Genomic DNA, 24865 nt, shown 5'->3' on the forward strand with positions numbered 1-24865 from the left:
CATCAAACTTTTCAACATCGATCTTCTGCCCTCTTATAACAGCTGCTTAATTGCGATTTGACAAATCTCGCCTCTCACCTGAAGTATCTCCTGAAATAGTTTCGGTAGATATCTCTCCAATTATGAAAGTTTCATATTCTACCATTTTCTCAACAAATTGTTTCCACTTGAAAAACAACCTCTATGATGTTAATTTCGCGTGAATAAATGCATCAGGAAAGTTTGCAGGAGAATGGAGGGGTCAAAACGGCCCCACTTAAAATTCAGACTCCTTAGACTCGTATCGTCTTTTTGATAAAACTTTCCTAAACATGTATAAATACACACTACTTACAATTGACTATCTCCCAAGTACAAATAACCGTCTCCACCATATTCGTGAAGAGTACCGTATACGAGAACATTTCCGTATACGTGAATAGTTATGTATTCCTCCAAATATGAATCGTCGACTCTGATACCACTTGTTGTACGCGGAATGCGGAATCAAGCGCACCAAATAATCACAAAAAAATAAAAGACACAAAATTTAACGTGGTTCGCCAATTATGCCTACGTCCATGGAAGTAAGAGAAAATAATTGTATTATTAACAATTATTAAAGTGTAATATTTGAATAAAGAAAACTCACTTTCCAAAATCCAAATACACTCAGTACTCTCACACACTTGAAAGGAAAAACCTCTCAATTATAAATTCTCCAATTGCTCACTCGCTTAATAATTCTATAATTGAATTGTTGCTCTCAATTTTGGGATTCTCTCAAATTTTGAGATGATTTTCAAATGAATAATGCATCTCTATTTATAGTGCCAAAATCAATGTCACTATTACACTTACTCCTTTTGGCTTCAATTTCCACGATTTCAGCCACATGCTTCATCAATATTTCTAATATTGCAGCTAGAAGATCATGCATATCAATTTCTTTTGACTTTTCAACAGTCGACGGCTTGCATGCACTTGTGACGGTGCTAAACAATTCTTGGACAGATAAACTGGGGGCATTTGAAATGGCATGGTAACCCATGAGGGATGAAGCTGAAGTGAAACACAGGGAAGCGACCACAGAAGGAGGTTATGCCAGTGTTACGAATGAGACGATCATGATTGTTATCAGTGTTTATGAAGGTGACTTGACAATCTGCATGGCTTCAAATTTGTAGAAATTTATTTAAAATTAAAAATATTAGGATTCCCAATTTCCAATTGGATCTTTTTGGAAGGTCGATGTGATATGAATAGAACTTTATAATAAAATATTATAGTGACTTGCTAGACTAATGTAAAGATGAATAAGACTTTAGAAAAGGGAAATTAAGGTCACATGGCTCGATTTTAATTATTTCTTAACGTTAGTTTTAATCAAGATATAATAGCAATTGGCAGGTTCATTTTGTCGCATCTATTGAGCTATTGGGATGCATAGAGCCAAGCCAAGTCCACCTACATATGACAAATTAAGAAGGAAAAGTAAAGCATTGTCTGTTAAAAAAAATTGATGACTTAAATTGTTTAGGCTCTTCTACAAGAAACGAACTTGTGCTAATATTGTGCCATGTGATCGTGACAACTTTCATTGTTTTAAAATTTCTTGTCTAATTTTCTCTTTTTTTCTCAATGTTTCTCCTTATTAATGACACTGAACCGAAAAGACATTAAAATTATAAATTTTGTAAAGTGACGCTCTTATTTTCATAATTTTATTCTTAAATGAATTCCGAATCTAATTATTAAAAGAAAATAAGTTTCTTGAAATTTTTGAACTGCTTTTTATACCCCAAATTTATATTTATACGGAAATAATGAAACTACACGAGTCATTAATTTTTATTATTAACTGACTATTTTATTTTTAATGTAGAAAATATTTTTTTTCCCCCTTTGAATCTCATTCCGGTCAATTTATCATGGGTAATTGATGAAAAGGTACTTGCGATCGAGGAAGGGAATATAATTGATATACGGCTAAATTTTAATAAACTTGGGGTTATTTCATTGCTAAAATATGATTGTTAAAATAATAACATACAAGACCCCAAAATTTCCAATGATCATATTAATGCGAACTACAGTTACTGAATTATTCTTTTGTCTTTGGGCATTCGCAATAAGTTTCTTACCGTTTCAATATTATTTTTCTGTGAAAGCACTACATTGAATCATGTTTTTCATTTTTCATGCCTTAATCAACTTATCTAGGTTACGATAAGAGGACCCGCCTTCCTTGACAGCATCACGAGCCATTTTCGCAATCTGAACCGTTGACTCCATGATCTTATCCCTCTTGTTATCCATCAAGTCCCTTACCAAATTCTCAATCGTTGATCTATCACACGTGTCCTTCATATCAAGTCCAATCTTCCAAATCTCACTCACACACCTACTATTAACTTGTTGATCACCAATTTGTGGCCAACAAATCATAGGCACTCCAGCTACCAGACTCTCCAAAGTTGAGTTCCAGCCGCTATGAGTCAGAAACCCTCCAATTGCTTGGTGGGCCAGGACCTCCTCTTGTGGAGCCCAGCTAACAATGCACCCTCTTTCCTTGGTCCCTTGTTCAAGCTCCACAGGAACTGGGCCAACTCCGGGCTCTCCATCAATCAAGTCCGATCTTATGACCCACAAGAACCGTTTCCCACTGTTGACCATGCCATGCCAAAACTCTAAAATTTGTTCGCGACCAAGCTTGATGAAACTTCCAAAACTGACATATAATACCGATCTAGACGGCTGAGAATCTAGCCACGTCATGCAACTTCTGTCCTCTTTCGATAAGACACAATTGTTCGACTCTGGCGGAGATGACTCCGCGGAGTCCTCTTGGATCCGCGACTTCAACAAAGCGTGTAGAGGACCAACAGTGTAAATTTTGGTCAAACGAGAACCCAGTTTTGATATTATAGGCCCTTCAATTTCGTTGAAGGTGTTAATTACGAGAGCTGAAGTTCGAGTCGTGGCAGAGGTATCCCTAATGAAGGTCTGCAAAATGGGATCATCGGGTCCTCCATCTCTACAAATGCTTGGAAGGTCTCTATTCCTAAAGAAATTTTCCAGCCCCGGAATGCACTTAACGGGCTTATCAAAGTTTTCATCTGCAATTTCACAATAGTAGGCAACATATTACATGGTATTACATGTACCTGTTCAATTCAAGATTTCAGTATGTATGTATGTATGTATGTGTAAAGAAAAAGAGAAACCCACTTGTTACCGGAAGTTCTCCTTCTTCAGCAAGCTTGGAAAAATGGAAGTCTGACCAGGAGCAGTGGGCACTGTATGGTCGAAAAGTGATTATAGGAATGTTAAGCTCTTCTGCAACGTCAATTGTAAAGGACATGATGCTGTCTGATATGATGCATGTTGGGAGAAGCCCAGGCGACATCAGCAGCTGAAGGAACGCCAGCTTTGACACTGGTTTGTCGGAACAAAACCAGTCTTTGATGTATATGCCAAACCGCGGATTATCGGGAGGCAGACCGTCGGGTATCGACGTGAAGCGGAAATTAGGGAAGCGCTTGTAGAAACCCGTTACGTCGTTGTTGCCAAGGAGACGATCGTGATATTGTTCAGTGTTCACGAAGGTGACTCGAAAGCCTGCATGGCTAAAAAGTTCGGCTAGCGTCAGCATGGGCTTGATGTGGCCATATGCAGGGTATGGAAAGAGCACCACGTGAGGAACACGCGTTTGCTCCATTGACAAAGCTCTAAACCTCAATTTCTTGTGGGAATTGAGGCACTGGAAACAAGAATTAATTTTGATTAGCCCTTCACTTCACCTAGTAAGTTATAAACAAGATGACAGTAGGGACGTGGAAAATGAAATATAGAAATATAGAATAGAACAAGAAGAAAAAATAAGGTTCCTAGTTGGAAACAAGAAAGAAAGTTGACGTGATATGTTATGATCATACTAAACTTTATAATAAAATAAATATATATCTACATATGCATCTTCCTGAAACCTTTGCGATTGTTGTTTTAATTATCTTTAAATGTTTCGGTTATAGACCTTTTTAGCAAAGTGATCATAAAAAGGTTCTGCTTAATTAGTATATAAAATAACTCACGAGTCACAGTTTCTAGCTAAGGGTTGCTTATTAAATATATTAATAAGCCTAGTTCATTGTGTTACAATATTAATTTTAAGATTTCGTTATCTTATATAATGGATACGATGGGTAATAAACATTAGAGAATTAATAATCATAAGTTTAATCCAATGACTGAAAAATGTAATAAATAGTAATCGAAGAAACTGAGAAAAATAGTGATCAATTCTCTAATGTTTGTTACCCATCATGTAAGGTAACTGGATCAGCTTCTCTAATTGTCTGTTGGAAGATCCAACTCGGCTAACACTATCCCAAGCACAACCCTGCAATCCTGTCCACCAATCTCCTGATTTGCTCTCTTTTAAATTAATTCCATCAATGCTCTTACCATATTCTCAATCGTTGACCTAGCTATCACTCGAGTCACGGCTAAGGTTTCATTTACAAAGAATTGAAGAATTGGGACGTCTATTTCCTTTGACCTGCATGGGCTGGGTAGATCTCGACGTCGCAAAATTGCTTCCACTCCTGGCACGCTGTTAATCTCCCTGTCCATGTCATCATCTGCGACATGCTTTCTGCTAGAAAAAATTGAAAATAAATGAAAAGGCTAATTCATGCATCAAGACATCAAGTATTTGAACATAATCACTGGCAAAACTAGTTAATTTTAAAAATTGTTACACCGTGACAAGTTTTATTAGATGGGTAAATGAATGTCGCATTATAAATATAATTGTAGATTCAAGTTGATGCTTAGGAACACATGGATGTGTCCATAAGCAACAAGCACTTAATGTGCAAAAAATGATCAGTCTATACAGCATAGGCCTCATGTGGCCTTGTGCTGGGAACGGCAGGATCAGTATGTGTGGTTCCCCTTGCACCATGTTGAACTTCAACCTCTCTGTGTTAATGATTTGCTTGCGTTTTTTGGTTGATATATATGGCAATTAATTTTGTATGTTACTCGTGCTTTGTCCAAAACAGTGAAACGGAAACAAGGTGCACATGCAACTGTAGGAAAGGCCACTCTTAGCAATTATACGTCACGGGCATGGTTCACTTTCTGGGTTTTGTACCCAAAACAACCGGGCTCAAACAGTGAGGCCCAACAATTAATACTTGGGCAAAGTTTTACATGAACAAAATGGGCTCGGCAATTCCAATTTCTAATGAGTACCCCTTTTTGACACCCATTTGAATTTCTTATAAAATCCCTTTTTAACTAAAATTATTCAAATGATTAAAGAAAAAAAAATTTCTTTTCTTGATTTGAATAAATTTTTTTAATTAAATACGTAAAATAAATTATTCCTTTAACAAAATTTTACACCATCTTATTTTTTAATTTATATTTCTATTTGATTTTTTTTAAAGAACTTAATAGAATTTAGAGTTATGGAGATAAAAAAAATTATGTAATAATAAGAAATTGGTTCAAGATCTTAGGATTTGTATGCATTTGATAATAAAAACTTGAAAAGATGACCCTTTTAGGATGAATTTTATGGAAAGATAGTTAATTCTAGTATATGAGTTTGTATTTTGTAAATTAAAAAAATCTAAAATGGGTGTTAAAAGGATTTTAGAAGAGTGTTAAAAGCTCCACTCTTTCCAAACAAACTCATTATGAATATTGTACTTATGATAAAAGTGTTGCAACGAAGCCATGTAAATCTATAAATAAAGCCATTATATTCAAGAGACAGGAGTGTGTGGTCGCTAGGAGCCTAGTCGAGTAATTTTCAAGCAGTTTTATTTGACTCAAAGAATGAGTCCTCACAATAAATAATTGGGCTAAGTTTTACATGAATAAAATGGGCTCGGCAATTCCAATTTCCAACGAGTACCCCTTTTTGACACCCATTTGAATTTATTATAAAATCCATTTTTAACTAAAATTATTCAAATGATTAAAGAAAAATTATTTCATTTCTTGATTTGAATAAAAAATTTTAATTGAATACTTAAACTAAATTATTCCTTTAACAAAATTTTACACCATCTTATTTTCTAATTTATATTTCTATTTGAATTTTTTTTAAAGAACTTAATAGAATTTAGAGTTATGGAGATAAAAAAATTATGTAATAATATGAAATTAGTTCAAGATCTTAGGATTTGTATGTATTCATAATAAAAACTTGAAAAGATGACCCTTTTAGGATGAATTTTATGGAAAGACATTTAATTCTAGTAGATGAGTTTGTATTTTGTAAATAAATAAAAAATCTAAAATGGGTGTTAAAAGGGTTTTAGAAAAGTGTTAAAAGCTCCATTCTTTCCAAACAAACTCATTATGAATATTGCACTTATGATAAAAGTGTTGCAACGAAGACTTGTAAATCTATAAATAAATCCATTAGATTCAAGAGCCATGAGTGTGCCGTCGCTAAGAGCTTAATCGAGTAATTTTCAAGCAGCTTTATTTTACTTGGTATTCGAACTGAAATTTTAAGAGAGGTACAAGTTAATAATATAATTTAGGCAATTTTTACTTTTTAAAAAGATAAAATATGGTAACTAACGGTTTGTTTATGTTTAAATATTTATCATGAGATGTTTAAATAATTAATAATGTTAGGAATCCCAACTTGAATCCCAATGTCATATGCATCTTACCATTGGGTATAAATTTCATAATTCATAGAATTAGTTAACTAATAATCAGGGTGGGCAAATAACTCAATTTGACCCGACCTGAAAAAAATCAGATTAAGAACATATCGTATTAAAAATCAGATTAAGAACAGATTGGATTATTTGTCCAATTCGATCCGGTTAGTCAAAAAATAAATAAATAAATAAACTAATCCGATCTAGCTAGTCTAAAAATAAAATAAACCTAATTGACATTGAACATTTGAGATTCGACCCAATTCAGTATTCATTTTCTTCTTCTTTGTTCTCTTCACTCACACAACAATGCTGCAACATAACGGTAGATCAGCAGCGGCAGTACACTACTCACCACATAGTCACACACACATCGCGGTACCGCGGCATCACTCCCGAAACACAAATCGGAGATGGCACGGTAAATGGCACGGCATTGATTGACACTGATGCAGCCCTGCAGTCACAGACGAAACTCGCGAAGCCATTGGCGATTACTCCACTTTGATTGGATCTGCTGCAATGCAACCGATGTCGCCGCTTGATCCACTGGTTACTACTTGATCTTAGGGATGACAAAAATCCCCACGGGGACGGGTACCCTCGGGGATTTTCCCCATTCGAGGAGGGTATGGGGATAATTTCATACCCAATTTTTTATTCGGGGAGGGGACGGGGATAAGGTGGAATCCCCATCCCCTACCCATTTCCCCATTTTAATTTTTAATTTTATTTTAATTTTTTAAAATTACTAGTAAATAAATTATAAAATTATAAATATTGGTAAAAATAAAAAATATCAAAATATTTATATTATTAAAATTTTAGGCCTAATTAGCTAATTAAAGTTCTAAATTTTTATTTAGGACATTAAAAAGACCGAGCAGATTCTATTAGCCAAACATTTTTTTAATTTTAATATTCTTTAAATGTTTTAAACTTAAATCTATTTTTTATTTAATTTTAGATGTTATAATTGCCCACAGCGAATCACAATTTTAATATCTAATCTAATCTAATCTAATATTTGCTTTTGATTTGCTCCGATTTAACTATTGTGTTGTAAAGGGAATAGTCTACATTTATAAAGTGCCCACGCCACCATTGAAAAAGTTAATTTTGAATCTAAATTCGATTTTATTTGTAACAATTTTGTATTAGACTATTAATTTATTCATGATAGTTTGTAAAAAAAGTTTGTATCCCTTGCATGTTGCGTTACTTACTAATTTAATATATGTGACTTTTGTAATAGATATTAATGTAAGATATATTTCGAACTTTACTTTTATTTGAATTTTTTATTTTAATATGATTAACTCAAAATCGAAAAAAAATGTATTAGTTATTCGGGGATCGGGGACCCTCGGGGATCCCCTGTTATTATTCGGGGAGGGGATGGGGATTCTCTCAAGTAATTCTGACGGGGATGGGGAGGGGATGGGGACATACGCAAAATATCGGGGATGGGTACGGGGAGATCGGTCCCCTCCCCTCCTCTCCCCATTGCCATCCCTACTTGATCTTGTGCGAAACCATTGATGGTCATTCCACCTCAACCGAGACTGATAACCACCATCACCAAGTTCCTCCAAGCTTCAACCCGAATTTTTCAACTCACAGTATATACTATATTATATATGTTAATAGATATGATAATAATATGTCAATAATATTTAACGTTCCATTTCATTTCACTTAATAATATGCTATACAACATTTTGTTGATGGAAAATGTTGTATTCATTGTTGTGCTGAATTTTTTTTTTTCCCGTTCACTGTTTCAATTTTTTAAATGTCAATATGTATATTGTTCTTTTGCTATATAATTGTTGGCTGTTTAAGTGTTTAGGTTTGTCTCCAGCCAGTGTTCTCTAATTGGTGTCTTTGTAGTCGGATCTGAATTTTTTTTTTTAATCTCCGAATTCTTTTTGAGGATAGCAATCTATTGGGTCAGGCTTGAGCTCACCGATCACCATAATAAAAGGTTCGATTTGATCAAAAAGCCCGATCATTTAAATTTTAGGTTGGGTCTGATTCAAGTTAGGATTGGGTCAGACTTTTTGTCCAAGTTCGTGTTCCATAATTTTTAAATTTTTTTAATATTTAAGTAATCTAAATTTAAAATAAAAAGACATAACCTCCCTTACATATTAAAATTTAACATCAATATAAAAATCATTAAAGTCTCAATCATATAACTATATAAATAATAAAATAAACATAATCCAAAATCATGTCTTATAAAATTATACAAATAAAATCATTTTTTTTTCATTTGGAAGGTCGGGTTGGGCCAACTGGGGCCCTAACACTGACCCGAATTTTAATCGGGCCCTCGTATTTAGGGCCGAATCCAATCCAAAATCCTTAAATTTGTGTCAAAGCCCAAAAAATTTAGATTGGGTTAATCAGGCTAAAATTCAAGTCATGATTTTTTGTCATAGATAATTCTTTTATTCTAAAATTCTATTGTCGATGACTCTGGCCAACAAAATTAGGACTATCAATTGGCCATAATGTACTTAGAGTTGTGATGGATTTTGATATTTGATCTATTGCAGGTATTTAGGGCAGTTGAAGTGCCAACTTGAACCCGATCTGATCTGAACTCAACCCAACTTTTAAATTCGATCTAATCTCATCCGATCATAATCTAATCCAATCCAAAAGTTGAGTTGAGTTCATGTGACTTTTTCTCCAACCCAATTAACCCAAAATCCGATCGTGTTAATATTACTCTTAATAAATATACTAAACTTGTCTTGAAAATCAAGTTTAGCTATCATAAAGATGAGCGCAATATATACAAAGATAGGAAAACAAACAGAAGAGACGGCTAATCATGCAAGAATGTTAGACGGTACTTCGGCAAAACGTAAAGAAACTAGAAATACATTTTCCCCTTTACTTCCTATTTTGAGTTCTCACTTTAATAAGATATGTTCTTTTCTCTTTAACAAAGTCACCAGATCGCCCACAGCGCCTTAAATATAAAGGCGGAAAAGCAAGACCACGTGCGAAGTTTGGAATACGACACGCCTAAAAGAGGCGGGAAGCTTATTAAACAAAATGATTCCCCGCCGCGAAAATAATGCAACTACAAATATAATTTCCAGGCATTTAATGCGCCTCTCTGCTTGTCCCCCTTTTTTTTTCCCTCCTAAAATAATAGAGTTGCTACTTGCCTTCTTCAAACGTAACCATCACTAGCATAAAAATAGAAAAAAAGTTTTAAAAAAAATATATATATAATTTTTATTTTGTGATTTTTCTAATAATTTTTATCTATCCTCCATATTTGATTAAATTAGCTAATGAAAATTTTATATTCGCTTTCAAAAAAAGGAGAAATTATATATTCTACTTTAAAAGTAGTTCGATACTTTCAAGCTGCACAAGCAAAACATTAATTTTTTCAAGAAATTATCACTGTTTTCATTTGGATACTTTATTTTTTTTCAACATAAGTCTAATATTTATTACGTTACAAGGAAAAACTCCCTTACAATCAATTTTTTTTTTTTTTGAAATCGACCCCCTTACAATCACTAAATATTAAGAACTCTTGAAATTCTTTTTTTATAATTGCTTTTACCAATTTATTATTTATGTGTTGAGTTACATGAGTAACAAAAAATTTGAGACAGAGAAATTATAACGAATAATTTGGCATCAGTAAGGAGGGGAGTTTCTAATGCAACAGTTGCAGAATAGAAAAATATTTATAAAAAAAATCAATTAATGTGCGTGAAAACATGTGTTGGATAGAAGGCATTTTTTCAAAAGTGATTGAACAGTAATGACGTACTTAGTCAAAGATCATTTAGATAAAATCAAATCATGCAACAACCTATTTTCCGTAACCTTCAAAAAACGTTCAAAAATAAAAAAATAAAAAATAAATAAAACAGACCCCTTTTTTAAGCACGAAAGACAAATCTTAAAGACAATAAAGTCCTTAAATCCGAATTCCAAAAACGACGACGAAAGATAGGAAAAAAAAATTAAAAGAAAAAAAAAAAGAATCATCCACAGGTCCACAAAAGTTACAGATAGCAGACCAATCAGAGTGGATGCTGACGTCAAATATAATCAAGGGGCGAATGGGTCCCACAACTCACGCTCATCGGGATTCGACATAAATAAAGAAACCAAGCGTCCACGTGGACCCCATCCTAGGCAACCCCACCCGCCTCAACTCTACTCATAGAGCTCACTTTTAACCGTCCGATTGAAAGCGAAACGCCTCGTCAGCTAGTGCCCAGTGATACTGATGTTGATACTGATAGATAGCATCAAGAACGATCAGTTTCCGCGGTAACTAATAATAATTGCGAATGCTTTTTAAGCCCTGCCTTTGCTTTTATTATGTCTTATTTTTTCTTCTCCGGTCTTGAAGAAAACGAAACGCACGTACCAAGAATAGAGATTAAGTAGGTGCATTGCTTGCTGCGATTCTTCGTCTTCTTCTTCTTCTTCTTCTTGGATTTCAGTGGCGGTAATTCTTTGCTTTGCTTTTAATCTACGTCTGTGTCGGCATCAAATATTGGATCTTTATCGAGATCGCCGAGTTCCTTTTTCTTTTTTTAAGAAGAATCGCTGAGTTTTTATTTAGTTTTAAGAACCTGCATTTTCTTGATTTTGTGCTGGTATGAATATAAATTTTGCCGCTAAATATTATATACTTACGAGGATTTCATGTTATTGTTATATTATATGAGCTGTCATTTACGAGAAATTAAAAAAGAAAAAAAGATTATGGTTAGCTTACATTGTGCAATGTATGAGGTTTCTCGATTCTGTGCTGCTCTTGAGATTTGAGCATGAGTTTCTTTTTTTCTTTTTCATTTTCGCGGCCGCCAAACTGAAAACTTCTGTTGTTTATTTGATATTCTGTTTCAAGTTTTTTTCCTGTTTCGTCTAGATCTACTTGTATTATTAGCCTGAACTTGTGTTTGATCTTGGAGAGTGATCGATATTGATCTGAGACTGTAACATTTGGGTTTGATCGATTCAATTGAGAAGTAGAGAATCAGAGAAAGAGAGAGAGAGAGGGGGGAGAGAGATGTGAAATGTTAACTGTTTAAAACTTACTTTTTAGCTGGCAAGATAGTCAAAGTTAATTGTAGATGTTTGAAGATAAATAAACAATAAATTATTGTAATTTGTAGCTTATTTTTAAAATTTATTCTTTTGTAAATGATTGTTCGGATAATTACCAAAACCAATTGTTTAACCTTTGGAAAGATTGAACTTTAGGACTTTATGCACCGGTGGAAAAATCTTATAATCTTAGGCATGATTGTACCTGCGTTTTCAAAGTTGGTGTGGAACAGGATTGCAGCATCGTTAATTTTGAATAATAAGAACTGCTGAATGGAGGGCAGAGTTCCCTCACTTGATTCTATCCTTCTATTATTTTGTGATCATTTAGTACTCATTATTATCTTGACGTGGGCTTCATTGTTTGCTGACAAATTTGTTGGCTAACTAAAGATGTTGATGGGTTAATTAACTTAAATTTTCGTACTGCAACTGGTCAGCGTATGCTGGCTTATGGGGGTTAGGAATTCAATTTATTTCAAGCAGAAATACTTTTTTTCTTCGTTAAGTTAGTGTTTCTTATTTCTCATTGCTGGATTATGAGGTTATTGTAACTGCTAATTGCCGGATGTGGATTTCTGGATTTAACGCTTACAATGCTCTTTTCTTCAATGTGTTATATTCATTTGCAGACATCTGATGTGACGGAATAAAGGTGCGAACAGGATACCCTATGCACTTGGGATTAATATATGTCACTGAAGCGTGATTAAATTTGACATAATGCCATATGTGCAACCAAGTAAAAAGTACTCAGACTCTGCTGCAAATATGAATTCGGAGTCCAGACAGAGTTCAAAGCAACAGCAAAACGCAAAGGCAGTGAAGGAGAGAGTTCCGTCCCGCCAAGAGAACCTGAATTTGAAGTATCAAAGCAAATTGAAAGTAAAATCTACTGTTGGTACACCATGTGGTGATCTGCCTCAAGAATTAAGACGGGAAGCAGATGGTAGAATCTTGGTCCAACCAAATTCTTTTGGGAATCACCAGTTGCAGTATCTTAAGGGAAAGGCTATAAAGGATGATGAGCTAGTTAAGTACATGTCAAAGTTGCCAGGTTATCTCAAGCGCATGGAGGGAGGAAAGAACATTCAAGGAAAAGCATTAGATGTAGGGGTTCTGGATTGGGCACGTTTAGAAGAATGGAAGTTTAACAAAAAATGTACCATGACAAGTGGGAGCAATAATGCATCAGCAAATACCAGTAGTTTATTGTTGAAAACAACAACCAAGGCATCTACCTTTTCCAGTGCAACTCAAGGGGGGATGCATGCTCATCAAAGCGAGCAACATCCTTTACTTTGTCCTGGTCTTAATGCATCTAAGAAAGATGGCCATTCCCAAGGTGTCAAGCCATCCTCCCAGAAGGCTTTAAACTTCCAAAATTTTGAGACTTCTTCAAAAAGCAACTTGGGAGGGCAGGGAAAGATACCATGGATCAATAAGTCGTTTGACCGGAATAATGCCGATGTAACTCCCAGGAAGGGGAAGACAAAAGATTATGATCAGAAGATTGCTTCAGAAATGGGAAATTTATCAATGGACTTGGGAAATTATGGGTTTGCACTCAATACAAAGGAAAAAGAAAGTTCTTGGGATGGTGAAGTGGAGAAGAGAAAAGAGGGAGCTCAAGTATCAAAGAAAAATAGAAAAGCTTTGGATAAGAAAACGTTTGCAGATATGGAAACTTCATATCCAAAGTCTAGAAGTAACGGGCACTCTCTCAGTTCTAAGGAAAAGATAAGTGCTGGTAACGTGGAAACTAAGATAGCAGAGAAAGTACATGAATCAAATATCGATCTCGGTCATCAACACCTGCCAGGTGAGCTCGAGAACATTGTTCTCCTTTTTCCCAAAGGACTCTCTCAAAACAGCTCCCGGAAGGAGTGTGGGGTGCCAAAGGATGAGAATTTGGTTGAAGCAAATAAGAATTGTCTTTCAGGTGGCAGGTTTCCTCCAGTGAAGCGTTGCTCTGTGGACCATTCTTTTGATATTCCTCACTCGTGCCCACTGCCTTCTGAAGTTGAGGGTAAAATAAAGCCAAACTTGATCGCACATAACCTGAGCAATAGTCAACGTGCAGAGCTCTCATCTGATGCATCTCACTCATCCCAGTATTCTAGTACATCTTCAGCTATGCTCTCTGATTGTGAAGATGCAGAACAGAACACTGTTAAGCATGTGAAAGAGAATGCAGATGAAAATTTGAACTCGCTGGATCAAGAAATGGCGGTCACAAGATCCAGAAATCAATCACCAAGTCGCCGGTTTAGCTTCAGCTTAAGTCGGATGGGTAGAAGTTTCAGTTGGAAAGAGAGTTCAGCTGTCCCACAGTTGAGCTCATCATATGTTTCTGTCAAGTCTGGTCCAGTGAAATCTGAGGAGGTTTCTTATTTGGATGATTCTAGCAGACAGAAGACATATGGTCACAACAGAGCTAGGTCTAGCCCTTTAAGAAGGATTCTGGATCCACTGCTGAGGTCCAAAAGCTCAAACCGGGGACATGCTGCCGAAACCGTTCATCCATTTAAAGGAAACTTGAGTTCCTTAAACTTTAGGCCAGTTGTTGACAGTGCATCGCTTCTTAATAAAAAGCACGAAGCGGCAACAACTCAAGCTCTTTTGCAGCTTACCATGAAGAATGGGCTCCCTTTGTTTAAATTTGTGGTTGACAATAACTGCAGTGTTCTTGCTGCTACTGTGAAGAATTTAACATCTGGGAAAGATGATTCTGGCCAGCATTACACATTCTACTCCGTGAATGAGATTAAGAAAAAGGCTGGTGGCTGGATAAGTCAAGGAAGTAAACAGAAGAGTTGTGGCTTTGTCTATAACGTTATTGGTCAGATGGTTTCCAGATATCATTTGTCTAATCCGAAAAGTCAAAATTTGAAATACATGGTGAGGGAGTCTGTTTTGTTTGGTGTTGAACTGAAGCAGGTAGATCAGGCATCTCCAAAGGTCTTGCCAGATAAAGAGCTTGCGGCTGTTGTTGTGAAAATGCCTATTGAAAGTTTGAGCCATGATGCAGAGCAAAGATATAATGATATGACTGAGAAGGTTACCGAATGTGCTCCACTGGGTAGATGCTCTTACTCAGGAGAGATTGACAACTCTTGCAGTACCACAGTCATACTTCCAATTGGTGTTCATGGCTTGCCAAAAAAGGGAGCGCCGTCGCCATTGATTCAGAGATGGAAATCTGGTGGATTATGTGACTGTGGAGGTTGGGATGTTGGCTGCAAACTTCGCATACTTGCCAACCACAATCGAAGCTGTAGAAGGCCAATGTCATTGAGTGCTTTCCCAAATTCTGATAATTTCGAACTTTTTGAGGTATGTTTATATTACAATCAATGTCTTTTCAATGCATTGTCACATCAATCAATGTCTTTGCAGTCCACTGTTATACTTGATTAAACCAGTAAACTTTGTTTCGCACTTATACACAGGGAGTAACTCAACAGAGCAGGCCAATCTTCAGCATGGTGCCACTAAACAAAGAAATCTACTCTGTTGAATTCAATACTTCAGTTTCTTTGTTACAAGCATTCTTCATTTCCATTACAGTTTTAAGCGGTCAGCAATTCTCTGATCTCTCAGAAGTGAATAGCCTGTATGAATCAGAAGCTTTCCGAGAGGAACCCATGATGAATGAAAAAGGAACAAAGGAGAGCTCCCTTACAAATATTGTCCTGGGGAAAATGCCTGCTAAATATGCTCCCAATCCACCCCACTCCCCTGTTGGGAGGGTATAGTTGCACGCGGGCATTTGTTTGCGTTGCAGAACCATGTACAGCTTTTGAAGATCTTTAAATACCCATAAAAGAGCAACTGTCTTTTTAATTCCCGTGATCAACTGTTGTTGTGCATGATGAGAGATGCAGTGAAGTTGATGGATAAACTATTTCATGCCTGATATGGCACAATTCGTGCATTACGGTTACAATTTTGTGTCCGCTGCACTATTGTTGCCAGTTTCAGGCTTGCTTTTTTCGTTGTAAAAAGAAAATAACATCATCAATACAAAGCTCAGCATCGTAAGATAGTGAGTTTTTTAATAGATAATAGCCACGGTTACGTTAATCTGTAAGTAGACAATACACATCCTTGCCAATGGATATTCAGTTTCAATAACTAGATGTACGTTTGGCTGCACCGATAGTCGCAAGCTAAAGTAGCCAAAAATTTGGTTTAAAAGATATTTACATTAAAATACAGCCACACACGGGACTATACGCGCGATAAAGCATATGAGAGACATATCCCACCTCAATTACTAGAGCAAAAGCTCCTTGAGAAAGTACTAAATTTTGGAATTAAAAACGTTATTATGTAATAACCGTAGATGATTTCTGAATTTACAGTATAAGCTGCAAAATCTCAATTAAAGTAATAACCATAGTTGTGCTTACAAGTCCACAGGTGAAGCATGATGAATACAGATGAACCATTGACCATCAAGCTTCTCAAACACATTTGTTACAAACTGTCCTCCCCAACTGGTACCTTTTGTCCTAACAAATTCGATGCAAGTAACATACCCTACATTCCCTCTAACATGAACGCGAACATTTTTGAGTTCAATCGCCAGTGGAAATTCATAATTCATCCATACAACCTCCCAACTTTCCATGACAGGATCGTAACCAGAAATGCCACTTGCCCCCGGATGCACACAACACACATTATCACCTCTTGCCCACAAGCCCTGCATGGTGGCAAGATCACCGTTCTTGAATGAATCGTAAAATCGAGCATTTGCTGCCAGCACTGAAGTCTTGGAGTCCTCATCGAGCATTTTAAGGCTATCTCTAAGTTTTGCTGCTTGTACATAGTCTTCCTCCTCGATGGCAATCTGTAACTCTCTCTTTAGAATTTCCTCATCCAACATAATGCTTTCACCACTCAAGTTTCCCTCTGTATCATCACTTTGTTTCACTTGACATGGTCTTAAAGAAGACAACTGAAAAATTCGTCCAAATGGTACTGCACTAAATAAGATATTATTAGACCGTTGAAATGAAATCATAAAAAGAACAAGACAGACTATTGAAACTAGTCCAAACGGTCTTGTACTAGAGATACCTGTCACAAACTAATTAGAGGAACTTTCTGGCAACTCAGATGGAGTCTAATAGTCTTTAGGCCTTCAAGTAAAACTCATTTTGAGGTAAAAGAATTAGGTCAGCTTTCCAAATTCACATGAAAGAGGACATTCAGCAATGTTCCAAAAAGAATGCAAAATACAATGTGGACGACGACAAAGCATGAAACATAACGGAAAGACTTAGATTTCTCATTTAATCAAATATCATCATCAATAACTGACTTGCAGTAAACAACAAATGCATGTGTACCAATTAACAACCGTGCTTGTAGCAATTATAGACAAGACCATTAAGAAATACAGTAGCATGAAATGCAATGTATCACGCAGCGTTAAAAATGTAACATATGAGCACTGATAGTCATGCTAAAAATATTATAATAGCAAAGAAAAGAAACTTACAAGGTTCGCAATTTAAGTTGACGTTGGCACTAGGCATGAATCGGATGTTATTCCTCCTTGCAGAACTACCCACTAAACCCACATTGCATTGATATGGGTTCAGTGGAGAAAGGCTACAATGCTTCCTCAAATTGTTAATGCAGGAAGACGGCATGCACTTAACCGCTTTGACATTCATAACATTCACCTACAACATTAAATAAATTACACAAGTTCAATAAACCAAACACGAAACATCATGTAAACAAGATATTGGCAAAGGACTACGCATTCAATTTTCAGCAGAGCAATGTCACAACAAATAAGTACTCTAAAACGACGAGATGAGGAGCTACAAAAACAAAAATTTATAAATTATATAATAAATCTCAATCATAAGAAATAAAAAAATGAAAAAAAAAAATAGTTTTGGAGTATCAATACGGGTAAAGCATCATTTTAGTCCCAAACCGAAGATTAAATTATTGAATACCTGAAAGCATAAATAGAAATTTAATCCAAAGATTCAATAGCAACGTACATTGTAGCCGAAGCTGGGCCCTTGAAACGACATCGTTGAAGAGAAAATACACAACAGATGAAACAATTAAGGAGATCGAGGGTTAGGTTTTTTACAGCGAATCCAAAATAGAAGACAGAGAGAGACGCAGAAATTGGAAGATTAGTTTAGTTCGCTGAGTCCAGAATTCAGGAAATTTAAAATGGGCTGGACCTCATTATTCATCTTTTGAGCTCATTAGATTCATTTTTTGTTTTGGGCTCTACAAGCCTTCAGCAACTGTTTATTGAAAATTACAAAACGAGTTCTTAATTAAGTTTATTTGATTCAAAATAGAGTTTGAAAAAAAAAAAAGTGAATTATAATTTTCATTTTTGTTTGAATTTTACTTCCAAACTGTCGGAGACTCGAACTATTTCCCTTACCGATAATGGAAGGAGGTGAAAACTAACAAAATTAAGGATTATGAGGGGCTAATTAAGAGTTTACATCACAATTTAAATTTAAATTTTAAATAAAGGTTGTTGCCTTGTTGGTTAACTTAATTCATATATAATATTGATTCATTTAGGTTGCGCTTGATGTAGGCCAAATTGGTGTAGGTAAAAAGATTCATAATTTTAAATCGAGAGAAATTTTACTTTCATTATACACAGTGACTAAAATCTTTAATTTTTAGAATGAATTAGAGAGTGACGGACCCATAATTTTTTTAATATTTTATTTTTTTTAGCACAAAACTTTTACTCTTTTTTTTTTTTTAAATTAAGACAGCTGTATATATAATTTTATGGGTGCAAATTGGTATTTCTTGGCCTTCAATTTTTTTTTTTTTTTTTTTTTTGGCTATTAATTCATTCATTATCCACGCAATTCTTTGAGCTTACTCAGCAAAGAAAGCAGACCAACTTTGAAGTCAAGTTTACTTTTCAACTTGCGACCAAGTATACGGGCAACAACTTGCAAAACGACTGAGCTTCCATTTCACTCATAATCGAAAAGAACCTCATCTACTAACCGTTGATATTATGGATTCTTGTATGTTATATTATATTTTATTTTATTTTACGGTAAATGATTTTAATAAATTCAATCAAATTCTTGACATATTAAAAAAAAAAATCAAATTCTTGAATCTTCATTTTCAGCAAACATGTGATCAAGGGTGATGGCAATCATACATACATATATATATATGTGTGTGTGTGTATGATAATAGACTTACTAGATTTAATCGAATATAATTTTTGGTTTAGACGAGTCTCGATCAATATTTTATTGAATTTTCTTTTTTGAACGATTAATGAGATTAATATTTTTTTATTTTATAAAAATTATAAATAAAAGACTCTCAGACACATTGTGAGATTCATATTCAAAAGTTATAAATAAATGACAAACAAGACGGAAAAAAAAATCAATCAAAATATGCGAATATAAGATTTATGTGAAAACTCTTGATACTTTTGTGATCAATTTATTATTTGTCTCTTAAGTTTAATTTATTTAATTGATGGAGGTACGAGGAGTCGAAACTCCACCTCTTGCAAGCGAGTGCTTTGCATTAATAATCTTGATGCAATTTAATCTAAATTATTTAGAAATTATTCGTAATTTTAAATGGATAAATAAAAAAATTATAAATGATTTAAATCAATATAAATTTATACTTAGACCTTTCTTTGAATGAAATTTATATTTATATTAAATAAGTTGTTGGTTAAAACATTGATTTGGGTTTCACCCAACCGTTTGTCTTTTTTAAAAAAATAGTTAAAAAATAAAAAGTCAATGGCTAAAAAATTTCACCCAACCCATAGTCTTTTAAAAAATATTTTTTTTTAAAAAAAAAGTGGTTGGTTTAGTTCGGATAGATTTTGACAATTCAAATTTGACACTCATTTTTTTAAAAAAAAATTGAATTCAAACTGATTTTTAACATGTAAAACTTCACAATTAAAACTCATCAACTAAGACTAAATGGTTTGAAATTAATTAATTATTTATTTTAAAAGGACTGAATTGGACTGAAACAAATTTATTTTATCCAAACTTTCTTAGACATTTAATTATTTTAGTATGAAAAAAGAAGAAGAAGAAGAAGTTAATGGTCAATAATTTTGGTTTGACTCAAATGAAAGAAAATAACGCAGGTGTTCAAACGAACAAACATGTTACTGCATTCTCAAATTAAAATTGTCTAAGCATGGGGCATGAAACGTTTTCTAAATAACATTTCTTTTAGAATTTAGATGGTCAACTTTTAATTAGACATAATAATCTTTAAAAAGTCTAAACACATAATCATACTTTTCATTTAGTGATCGAGCAATTCTAAAAGATAGCAATATAAAAGAGAATCCTTAAATAACACCACAGATTCATGATTGTTTATAACGAAGAGTACTGATGCGAAATAAAAAGAATAGGAGGGGAAGAAACAAGATAATTTACACCATGACCCTATCAGTCCAGCCTTCATAAATCCATTTCCAAGAGCAATATGACAAACCAATATTATTCTCTCCAAGCCAAAGGAGATATTATGAAATTGTGAGTATAACAAAGATCAAGATTTATATAAATTTTATACTTTTCCATGTGTTGTTGTTGTTGTTGTTGTTATGCAGCACTCTTTGTGAAATTCTTTTTGGCAGTCTAATTGGACCACCGGAGTGGGAGGGATTGTGGGGATACACCTTTCATTTTTGGGAGGCTGCCTGTAATTGACTAATCGAAGTAACAGCTTTGTTTGGTTATTTATTTATTGACATCAACTGGCCGCATTTTTGCCAATTGTCAGCCGAATTTCCATTCAGAACCCTCTTGTCGCCACGTTAAAGAGAGAGAAAAAAAAAAGAAGAAGTTTTTATTGCGGTTTAATACATGCATACCAAAAATTTGGCTACACTGAAAGAGTTTAGAAATATATGTTTATTTGGGCAACAAATTATGAGAGAGTTCAACGTTCTCGAGATTACTATTTTTTCAAGTGAAGGAAGATTTGTTTATTCAGGAAGGAAACAGATTGGGAGAAAGTTTAATGTTCTCGATTTTATTATTATTGAGAGTGAAAAGTTAGGCGTTCGGAATCTTACAAAACAATAATATTATTATGGCTATTATCAGCGTAGACCCCTGATGTTTAAGTTAGAAATTGAGAACAACCCTCGGAGCATATTGTACTCCTCCTCCATTATGCATATTTCTCATTTCATTTGAGTAGTGACTTTTTTTTTTTATATAAGTGAAATAATAAGAAGTACAATTAAGTTAAAAACTTTCTTTTAATTGTGACTTTTTTATGTAACGTTAAAAGTATAATTAAGTTATAAAAATTTATATTCAATCTTGTAGAATTTGACTTTGACGAGGATGATAACTTTTATTGTTTTATCAAGTTTAGATTAAAGCGTGTTAAAAGTAGGAATGACAAAATCTTCTACGTGTTTGGGGTCCATGGAGCCCCACCTCAAATGAGGAAAATTTTGATTAATTTTTGGGGAATGGGGTGGGGAGTAGGGGAAAAATAATCTCCAAATTGTTAACGGAGTGAGGTTTGGTTTTGCACTCCTCACCCCCACCCCAACCCCATCCCCATTATATATAAATATGTTTTTAATTCTTATTTAATAATTTTTATTTTATCTACTATAATGTCAATTAATAACTTTTTTAATTTTTATGTAATATAACAAGATATGAATAAAAGAAAACTCTACAATATTTTTCAACTCTAAAACATTGTTATGTTTTCTTTTCTCTTTTAAAGTGCTGTTCTCTTTAAATATTTTTCACTTTTAATATCATTTTAAGATATTGTTTCAAACTTTTAGAGATTTTTTTTAAAAATAATTTAAATACTTTATAATATGGTGATGATTTTACTTTAAGTCTCTAATTTTTAATTTATTGAAATTATATATTTATACCTACTATAAAATAGGTAAATAAGAATGAGGTGAGAATGAAAAAATTATTCTTCACGTGAGAATTCTCCATCTCCACCCCATTAAATTTATTAAAAAATAAAGACAAAAAAATTTAATAGGGTATAAAATGGGGTAGGCCTGCCCACCCCATTGCCATCCCTAGACCCCATTTTCGAGCCCAGCTACATGCCAAACGAGAACTTGCCTTCCATCCCATGCTTGGTGTCGAGGGTGCTACTACTAATCCACCCTACGTTACATGGGATGATGATCATTGCACACAATTAATGCATACGATATATGGAATAGATGTTACCATACGAGGACCGAAAATTTAATAAAAAATTTTCTAGAACAACAAAAATTCGAGAAATTTGCAAGCGAAGAAACTTCTAGGTTGACGTATGTAGTGTAAATTACGTGTACAAAAACAATTCACGCACAACACGGGGTAAAGGGCGTAACGCTCCACGCGTCGAAGCAACCTAATTTGATGATATCTTGGGTATAATAAATAAAATGTTGACGGTACGGCTGCTCATACTTTTGATTTTGCACGTCGTTATCGCGTTGAATTAGCCGCCGTGGCCGTTTCTTGTCTGCCGCTGCCCCCCGACTGTAAATTTGCCCCAGTTCGATTAATCTTTGGAACAATAACATCCAGATCCCCAGGCATTTATGAGTCTTCAAGAGAAGGACAGAATTTGTCATTTCATATCGAATGTGTCACTGACACACATTTATTTCTTTTGTAAATTGCCTATTGAATTGCTAAAATAAGACAAAAAAAAATTATTACAATATCATAAATTTATTTCTTTTGTATAAAATTTTGTACTATTTCTAGTATATAGCTCATTATTTTAAAACTCGTTGGATATTAACTAGTACAGATGGCATTAAATGATTTAAGATTTGACAATTTAATTCTCATCTCAATTACTCAAATGAGACGTAAATATGGATTAAGTTCAATTTTATTTAACATTTGAGATTTAAAAAAATAATAAGAAGGCTAATTTTGAATTGTTCAAAACCCAATCCCATACCAATTGTCCCAAATGTCATGAACGTCCAACTCAAATAACATTTTAATTCCTATTGACATATTTAATAAGATTTAATTTAAAACTTTCATTTCGAGAGAGTTCTCGATCTTGTTCCAAATTAACAATTAACAATTGAAATTAATTTTAATTCCGATTCTCGACTGCTTTTAAATTTATACTAATAATATGGATCAATTCCATTTTGATCAGTATGAGATCCTAAATCTCAAGTGGAATTTGAGATTTTTTTTCCCATTAGGGATATATTTGATATAAACAGAAAAGAGGGGCTGAGATGTTAATATCTTAAAAAGTGGCACGCCACCACGATACGAGGAGCGGTCAGCCCGTCGGCAATAACGACCCTTGACCGTTGACTTGATAAGATCCAAGTTGCTATGTGCGCCCCCCCACACCCCACCCCCATGGCCCATGACCTCTGCCGTTATCTAAGCCCCCAGGAATATTTGTTAATAATTTTTTAAAAGGTTTAGTTATTTTCTTTTTGTTGACGCATTTGCCCTTAAGACATGTGATTAACAATTTTTTTTTAGTTAGTTAATTCGGTACAGCATGTGAGACTAAATTTTTTTTATACAGATGGATAAAATCTTAAAATCAAAACTTTTCTCGTTGACAACGAAGGATGATATGATTTCGAAGCATAAAATTAAAAGAAAAATCAGATGATTGCACCAAATTTAAAATAGACAAGGCTGTAGGAAACAAGCAAACATATAATTTATCCAAATTACAGTTTTGGCCAAACCCAATGCTGCCTTTTTATTTTAAAACCAAAAATAAAATGATTACGAATGAAACTTTCAAATAAAGTTCGTACAGATCGTCAAGAAAGAGCAGCTCAAAGTGGGGCCCCTTATGTGCAATTGACACATTAAAAATAATTTTTATTTTGTGTAGTGTAGTATACATCCTAAAATTTGATTTTAAATAATATGATATTCATCAATTAAATATTAAAATAATATAAAATTAATTTATTAAATCATTCAATGAATAATATATCACTTATTTTATCATTTGGGATGCAATTTAGATAATATTTTTAGAGTGCTTTTAAAATGATGAACATTTAAAAATGATGCTCTAGTCAACATTCTAGATATTAACATGATCGCCCATATTGCATAGGCTTCCACCTATTTTCATCATCATTGTCATAAGCATGTTTTAAAAATTCTAATTTTCAATCGTCCCTAAGTTTTAAAATTTAAACATGACGCAATGATTTTGTGATATCAACTTTTTCTTTAATATTTTTAATTTTTATAGAATTTTTCCAATAAATTAAGCTTACATCCAACTTTATTATGTAATTATACCATGTATTTCATTTGGAGAGTTTATAATATATTCAACCAAATGTAGATTTTTAAAATTTTTTTTGGCTTTGGATTGTTTTTCAAATAGCATTCTTTCAAGAGAACGCATAAACATATTATAAAATGGCCCATTGATCTTATTAATACAAAGAAATTGCTTGTACTATCCTTTTGTATCATTCAAAGATGCCACATTCCTCAAATTATTAATTCATAAAAGAATACAAATTTTTTATAGCCGGATTTCTTTTCTTGTCCAATCTATGTATAAAAATATTTATTTATTATTTTTAATCATAGTTTGTTAAAATTTTCTTATTTGTACAATAGTTAAATATATTCCATTCCTTGTGTTTGTCTAATCTCAATATTAAGTGAAAATTACTAATCACTCCTAGTTCTCGTTGAATTCAACCATAATTGTTGGAACTCGATTAGAACTAAAATCAAACCCTAATTACCAAATAGTAAATAAAAAAAAGTGTTTAATGTTCACATAATCCCAATCGACAGACATGCTAATGAGAAAGCACATGAAAAATGAACCCATAAAAATAAGCTCAATGTGGTCGGTCAAACAAGTATCTCCCACGTGGACTTGTCCCCACAATTTCTCAAAATAATAATAAAACCCCCAACTCGGGGATTTTGAAATTTTTTGAAAACCTGACGAGGGATTTTGTTGTTGCAAATTTTAATCTCGTCTCCCGTGCCAAGACGCCCGTGACTGGCCAACCACCGAAGGTC

The 24865-nt window shown here is 33.9% G+C and overlaps 3 protein-coding genes across 6 annotated transcripts; 1 reads left to right on the top strand and 2 right to left on the bottom strand.

Annotated features, from left to right (window-relative positions):
- Positions 1 to 2018: 2018 nt before the first annotated feature.
- LOC102608435 (7-deoxyloganetic acid glucosyltransferase-like) lies at positions 2019 to 3634 on the bottom strand. Its single transcript, XM_006481331.3, has 2 exons — positions 3211 to 3634; positions 2019 to 3098 (listed from the first exon to the last, which is right to left on the bottom strand). Exons 1-2 carry the CDS (start codon positions 3632 to 3634, stop codon positions 2179 to 2181), a joined length of 1344 nt encoding a protein of 447 aa, XP_006481394.2. The 3' UTR covers positions 2019 to 2178.
- A 7368-nt stretch (positions 3635 to 11002) lies between these two features.
- Positions 11003 to 15851, top strand: LOC102625271 (uncharacterized). Of its 3 annotated transcripts, none has more exons than XM_006480859.4 (3): positions 11003 to 11113; positions 12416 to 15119; positions 15236 to 15851. In XM_006480859.4, the coding sequence occupies exons 2-3, from the start codon at positions 12507 to 12509 to the stop codon at positions 15539 to 15541; spliced, it is 2919 nt and encodes a 972-aa protein (XP_006480922.1). In that variant the 5' UTR covers positions 11003 to 11113; positions 12416 to 12506; the 3' UTR covers positions 15542 to 15851. The 3 variants fall into 3 exon arrangements, with proteins under 3 accessions (XP_006480922.1, XP_006480921.1, XP_052299171.1); XM_006480858.4 differs by having other exon boundaries at positions 11008 to 11178; XM_052443211.1 differs by lacking the exon at positions 11003 to 11113 and adding an exon at positions 11185 to 11329.
- Positions 15852 to 16078: 227 nt separating this feature from the next.
- Positions 16079 to 17984, bottom strand: LOC102625923 (hypothetical protein). 2 transcript variants are annotated; one of them, XM_006480861.4, is made up of 3 exons: positions 17816 to 17984; positions 17296 to 17482; positions 16079 to 16772 (listed from the first exon to the last, which is right to left on the bottom strand). In XM_006480861.4, the coding sequence occupies exons 1-3, from the start codon at positions 17846 to 17848 to the stop codon at positions 16195 to 16197; spliced, it is 798 nt and encodes a 265-aa protein (XP_006480924.1). In that variant the 5' UTR covers positions 17849 to 17984; the 3' UTR covers positions 16079 to 16194. The 2 variants fall into 2 exon arrangements, with proteins under 2 accessions (XP_006480924.1, XP_015386668.1); XM_015531182.3 differs by having other exon boundaries at positions 17768 to 17922.
- Between the last annotated feature and the right edge of the window lie 6881 nt (positions 17985 to 24865).

The sequence above is a fragment of the Citrus sinensis genome, chromosome 6, assembly GCF_022201045.2.
Source record: "Citrus sinensis cultivar Valencia sweet orange chromosome 6, DVS_A1.0, whole genome shotgun sequence".
In the NCBI taxonomy this organism is placed as follows: Eukaryota; Viridiplantae; Streptophyta; class Magnoliopsida; order Sapindales; family Rutaceae; genus Citrus; species Citrus sinensis.

Coding starts and splice junctions, on each gene's coding strand:
- LOC102625271 (XM_006480859.4), top strand. CDS start 12,507: ATGCCATATGTGCAACCAAGTAAAAAGTACTCAGACTCTGCTGCAAAT. Junction 15,120..15,235: donor ATAATTTCGAACTTTTTGAG/GTATGTTTATAT, acceptor ACTTATACACAG/GGAGTAACTCAACAGAGCAG.
- LOC102608435 (XM_006481331.3), bottom strand. CDS start 3,634: ATGCTGACGCTAGCCGAACTTTTTAGCCATGCAGGCTTTCGAGTCACC. Junction 3,099..3,210: donor AGGAGAACTTCCGGTAACAA/GTGGGTTTCTCT, acceptor GTGAAATTGCAG/ATGAAAACTTTGATAAGCCC.
- LOC102625923 (XM_006480861.4), bottom strand. CDS start 17,848: ATGTCGTTTCAAGGGCCCAGCTTCGGCTACAAT. Junction 17,483..17,815: donor GGCCCAGCTTCGGCTACAAT/GTACGTTGCTAT, acceptor TTAATGTTGTAG/GTGAATGTTATGAATGTCAA. Junction 16,773..17,295: donor CAACTTAAATTGCGAACCTT/GTAAGTTTCTTT, acceptor TATTTAGTGCAG/TACCATTTGGACGAATTTTT.